Source organism: Montipora foliosa, chromosome 8 (genome assembly GCF_036669935.1).
Source record: "Montipora foliosa isolate CH-2021 chromosome 8, ASM3666993v2, whole genome shotgun sequence".
Taxonomy (NCBI): domain Eukaryota; kingdom Metazoa; phylum Cnidaria; class Anthozoa; order Scleractinia; family Acroporidae; genus Montipora; species Montipora foliosa.
In genome coordinates this window covers 44,876,270-44,882,566 of record NC_090876.1, presented here as the reverse complement: position 1 = coordinate 44,882,566, position 6,297 = coordinate 44,876,270, and the positions used below count along the sequence as shown (strand labels likewise).

Here is a 6,297-nt window from a genome sequence, read left to right as displayed (position 1 = left end):
TATCTACACAGACAAAGTGCTGAAACATAATCGGCCAGATATTACTCTAGTGCAAAAAGAAACACACAAATGGACACTTATTGACATAGCTGTGCCAGCGGACCAAAACATCACCAGAACTGAAGAGGAGAAGGTTGAAAAGTACCAGGAACTAGCATTTGAAATCAGAAGGATTCATGGAGCCTCGAAAGTCACAATAATACCGTTCGTGATTGGTGCTCTTGGAAGCATATCAAAAGGTGCAAAGACTTGGTTTGGCAAGCTAGATGTACCTGACTTCCTTGGAAGTGTACAATTATCGGCCATCCTTGGAACTGCTCACCTGTTACGTAAAGTGTTGTGTCTCTAAGCTACGGGGAGTGGCTGAGACAATAAACATTACCCAGTGGAACAACTGGAAAGAATCGAATCGAATAATAATAATAGTAATATTGCCTTGATGAACCACACGATGTTTCTGAAGTTCATTTTTTAATAAAGACAATCATGTTTCGAATAAGACATCATCCATCGTCAGTTGTACAGTGAGAAATAAAATGAAAATATGCAATCAATAAATAGTATAACAAATTATTTTCCTTAATATCTCACTTTGTTATACTATTTATTTCATATTTTCATTTTATTTCTCACTATACATCTGGCGATGGATGTTGTCTCATCCGAAACATGTATTGTGTATTAAAAAATTAACTTCAAAAACATCGTGTGGTTCTGTGTGGACTAAACCACATTAGCATTCATATTTATTATAAAATCATGCAACCGAGAAAAAAATCTATTCAACAGCATGTGCATGTTTTATTTTACCGAACATGTTAAAATCAGAATTAATTTTAAAAAAAACTGTCAATAAAAGTAATTATGGTAAAGGTACCGACCGCAAGAAATACGGGAGTTATAATACCTGGAGGTCATATTCAGGAAATGCTTTAACATAGACACATGTCGGTGACTTTACGTTTCTGGAGGTGTTGCCCCACTAGAACCATCATTCCGTATACTACTCTCGGGGAGTTCACAAGGCCCCTATAAAACTCAGAAAAGGGTTTATCAATTGGGTTGATATGGTAAATTGACCACCGAAGAGAAATTGGAAAACTGACATTTCGAGCGTTAATTGGCCCTTTTTCAGAGAGACTTTAAGTTGCTCTGAATGAAAACTCCACAAGTTTCCTTGTTGTGCTTTTGTTCGCGGTCTGGTCCTGACCATGCACAAACCACACCCAGTTGTGAAGTGATGAGAAAAGATTGTGCGTGGTAATGGTCACGTCATGCAGCGCGATGTCTCCGTTCTTGCAAAAGACGTTCCCAGACTGTTTCATAACCAGACTTAACTGATTAGAGTGTAATGTGAAGTGCTTGGTTTCTACTCCATATGAACCATGTGAGCGTTAGCCCTACTAATGGAAATGGGCCCACACAGGGACAGAGAAAAATTCTAACCAGGGTGGGACAGGTGGGACCAGTCCATCCATTTGAACACTATAGAAACGTCAGCTTTCAAACTTTCTGTACTCTGGATACTTTAATATATCAACCCAGTTCGTAAACCCGTTTCTGTGTTTCTTCCTCATAAGACCGGCATTTTTAAAAATGATATACTCCAGTTGTTCCGACATGCCATATACAACATGCCAAGTCTGCGCGAACAAAAGGACAGATCTAGAGTCGAGTTTCAAGGGAATAATTTTCATTTTTCTTTGGTAACGTTTTTACTGATACAAACTGAAATTCATTTCCCTGCATCTTGATTCTGGTTTTTTTTTTTCTTAAAAAATTCAGAACCTAGCTTATTTAATAACGATAATAATATGTGCTTATTCACTGTCTTAAATAGAACATATGCACGGCTTTAAAGTGACCACTTAAGTGTCAAAACCAGTCTCAAGGACTTCGACTGTATTCTTCGCACTGGTGTTTTGCAACCAATCTCTTGAGACTGACATGATGATGGTGTAATTAATAAACAAGACAGTGCTCGTGGACGAACAAAATAAGCCGATAGACCATATCGCCATATCACTCCATATCAAACAAAAGATTTTGCACGTCTAACCCCTCATTCAGTGTGCGGCTGGACGTGCGAAGACAATGCAAAGACATAGGGTCGATTATTAAAACATAGTTTAGACAATGTTTAACAAAACCGCGTTCTAAGCCATTTTCAATATTACCAACAATCATATTTTAATATTGTCTGCTGCTGATGATAACAAGAAGGTTTGCATTCCAGACTAGACAGCAATTTATCTACTTAAAATATACCGCTTATAAACAGATTTGGAGGTCCACTAATTGTCTTAAGCCGCGGCTTAAGTTAGACTTTGTTTAAATAACTGGCCCTTTTAAAGCCTTTAATTCCCACAGACTCCAAAAGGGCCGCCGAGTGATAAAGGCGTATGATAGTTCTTTTTTTTTTTTCGTCCACCAGCATGGCGGCGATGACGTAACGTGTGTAAACATTTTTATTTAGACAGACGCAGCTATCAAAGGGTAATTTGTTCTGGTAAAGATCCCACAGAATCCATCTGAACTTGAGCCCTTATCATGAAAACAAAGAAGAAAAATCTCTGGTCAGGGTTGGAAGAGTTTGTTTTGCGTAATAAAATACACAGCCACTGATCTGCTGCTAATAATGTTATCAGGGTCCAGTTTGTTCTCAGTCAGTGCTGCAATAACGGAGATGACACGGCTGAGAAGAATGTGTTCCACTGATGTAATACAGGTAGTAACCACTGCAATTCCGCACTTGAATATTCACGGACCAATTACAACAATTTGAACTCCAGTTAAAACAGACCGTTCGTGTCACTTTTCCCTCGTGTTCCAGGGGATGAGCGCCGTTTAACCACCCAGTTGCGTGGGTCCCGCATCTGTTGTTAGGGACGCACCAATTGGGAATCCTTGTTCCCGCGTTTCCTTGGAAACGAAACCAAGCTGGCCCAAGTGTGTTGTCGCAATATAGAGTAGATGCACCGTTCGTTGTTTTTCTGTCAGCATTGCTCAATACTTGGTAGTTTTGGCATTCTAAATAAAGGAACATGCCGTCAATGAAATAATTCGTTGAATCTTATGCTAATGAGTTACTTGCCAACAGACGCGGAGACACTTGAAAAGGGAAATCATTGATGCTTGCAATACGCGCTGAATCATATGACACCCTCAATTTAAACCCGCTGACCAGATGAACACTTTGTCCAAATTCGATAAATTACTTACGTTCTCGGACAAAATTGATGAAAGATGTCAATCTATTTCTACCTTGTCCAGAATCAAGTCTCATTACGGGTTTTTACCCCCCCTCCCTCCCCCCCCCCCCCAAAAAAAAAAAAAAAGATTTCGACAGATGGGTGGGTTATTCGCAGTTTTTCGTGAACAACATAAGAGGAAGCAAACAAGTTGATTCCAGGTCTATGCAATGGCATTTTCGCAGATAAAACTCCTTTTAGATGAGTTCTTAAATGAGATTTGGCTTGCACGAGTGACCGTGGGTAATAGTTTCTCACGCAAGACTTGTGATTAGCTGGAAAGGTCTGGTTTCGCGGGAAAATTGATCAAAAAATAACTTGTTCTGTAAAGTTGTTGGTTCCTAGTCATGGACTCCTGGCAGTATTTATATCATCGGATTGAAAAGACATAATTAAGGACGGTGCCTACTATTGTTATTGCGTAAACGTTCTGCGCATCTCCAGATACTTGGATTTCCTATCGCCGATGCTTACTAATACAGGGATATTTTGCGCGGTTTAAAACTATCCGGAGGAAGTAGATCTTAGTAAGTACTCTTGGTATCCGGAAAGAATAGGGGGTAACCATGCATTTTTGAGAGATAATTAAGCTTTAATTTGAGAAAGAACGCCATACATTGCTTTGTATTTTAAAGCTTTTTACAAATATTATTCATGAATTATTTTTGAAAAATGCGTGGTTACCCCCAATTTTCTTTTTGGATTTCAGTAACACTTGTTAAGATCTCCATTTCCTGCATAATTACACACCGGGGCAAAAATATCTTTAATTAGTAGGCACCGTCCTTAAGGGATATGGGTTACTCCAGCCCCTACCCCCATCTTGATACAGCTAATTGTGTCCTTTGTTGGCCTATGTCTACTTTTGCTGATGCCGATTGTCAGTTTTTAATACTTGCCATCTGGAATGCAGTAGTTCCGACCGTCTCCTCGGTAACCCTGCTTACAGGCACACTTATAGGATCCGAGCGTGTTTAAACAGAGAGCTGTTCCATTGATGCAATTGTACTCACCATTGGTGCACTCGTCAATGTCTTGGGGAAATTAAACGATATAGGAGGTTATTACAAAATTGTCTCAACAACATGGAAAAGATTACCAGAATTGACGACATATACACAATCAAATGATAAACTTGTTAATTATGTGTGACCACTCAACCTGTTGAATTTCCTAACCATAATACATAGACAATTTGCTTTTCCTTGTTGAGGGTTGTCGTCTTTTTTTCAATATCCTCAAAAGATGTTAAATGTCCATTCGTCCTACGGCCGAGAAAGTAAGAAGCATGGGTCTGTCCGTGACATCAAGAATTACTTTGCATTCCAGACTCATGCCTCTCACCTGCTCGGTCCCGCTGAGTAATTAGATTCAGTCCTTCCGCAAGAAAGCTGCAACTATTTGTTCCCTCGGTTTAAATAGTCAGCAGTGAATAACATTTGAAACTGATTAGGTGCCATTTGAACCAAAGAGGACCACAATAGGCCTTATATATCACGGTTTTGGAAACCATCTTGACGGGTACCTTTCCGTTACATTTGTCTATAACTTTTTCCCACAGACGCATGTCTGACTGAGTGTAAACTTCAAGCAATTGTATGGCAAAATTTAAAAATCGCTAGACAAATTCTACTGCAGGTAGGATCCTCAAATTTGTCAATAAAGTCCTTTGGTTAGCAACTAAAGATAACCATACACAATTTTTTTCTACATTCAGGGTTTTCTCTAGTGTTTTTAAGTCAGATTCCCGTAGAAACACTGTTATTTCGGACACGTTTGCCTCAAAATGGCTTCCAAAATTGCGATAAGGCCTATTCCAGATAATATAGATATAGTGATCCGAATCCAAATCAGTTCCAAATTATTAATTCGAATCCTGATCAAGTTAACTAGATACTTGAGTGTTTGTAATCGAGTTTTAATAAACACTTGAAAAGCATTCAAGCATTCTCTTTGTCCAATCACACGAGAGGCAGAAAATGAAATGACAAAAATAACCATGAATACAACGATTTCATTTGAATAGTCGATTACGTCAGCGGCTGACGCTTAGTGATTGGCTTTAAAATGCCACGTATTATTATTAGTGACAAGCAGAGCACTTTTCTGTTATGTAATTGTTTCAAATGGGAAGATTCATTGTTGAAGTTCTTGTTCGCATATCAGGGAGTTTAAGAATCGATAACAAATAGCTACGGCTACAGCCGGCGACGACCACTCCGAAAAAAAAAAAGAAAAAAAAAAAAAGACTATCATTGCTGCTGCACGTGCGGCAGTCACTTTAGCATACCAGTATATTCTTACTGTCCTCTGCGTAACAAAGACGTGGAATAATTTGAAGTTTTTGCTACAAGGTGAGCGTACAAACATCACCGTTTCATTCTGTCTTTTCACTCTAAAACTGCTCGCACCAATTTACTTTTGGGACACTTCGCCCCGTTTATAGTGCGACGTGAACGAGATGGCAAAATTGCGAACGATGCACGATACTGAAAAGTTAAGGTAACGTTTTCGTCGCCGTTTTCCTTCGAAGATCTCCAAGTCCCAGTCGTACCATCAAGACACGAGTTTACCAAGAGAAGACATCTTGTTGCAAACAATTTGGCTTTAAAAGATTGCCGAACGTGTGAAACTTGGTCACCTCGAAAATTTTAAGCATTTTGGTGTCGATTTTCACAGAAATATTTACCATTGAAAAGTGATAAATTGTTGGGTGTCAGAGGCGTTTATGATGCCATTAATTAATTTTTTTTTGGAAAGTTTTAAGATTTCAAAGCTTTGGCACATCGACCTAACTTATGTTGGATGAGTGAGCTTTTTTTCGCTTTAAGTTACCAAAGATACGTTACCTACTACCCTGTGCGTCTTATGTTAAAAGGATTTTTGATATCAATCGGCCACCTCGTAATTTTCAGCATGTTTGATCGATCCAACATATAATCTACATGTTGGGTCCTTCAACATTTATCGTCAGGCCTTTATGATTGCTTTATTTCTAAAACTGGTGTGCCATAGAAATGCAAAACTGAAGCAATCTTGTCACTAT

The 6,297-nt window shown here is 38.9% G+C and overlaps 1 protein-coding gene across 3 annotated transcripts in view; it reads right to left on the bottom strand.

The window, feature by feature from the left end:
- Positions 1–865: 865 nt before the first annotated feature.
- Positions 866–6,297, bottom strand: part of LOC138013425 (uromodulin-like) — a 29,283-nt gene continuing 23,851 nt past the window's right edge. For all 3 annotated transcript variants that reach the window (XM_068860510.1, XM_068860509.1, XM_068860511.1), the window contains exons 5-6: positions 4,151–4,285; positions 866–3,030 (exon numbers count right to left, since the gene is read on the bottom strand). In XM_068860510.1, coding sequence (XP_068716611.1) covers positions 2,663–3,030; positions 4,151–4,285 — 503 coding nt within the window. In that variant the 3' untranslated portion in view covers positions 866–2,662. The remainder of the gene's footprint in view (positions 3,031–4,150; positions 4,286–6,297) is intronic.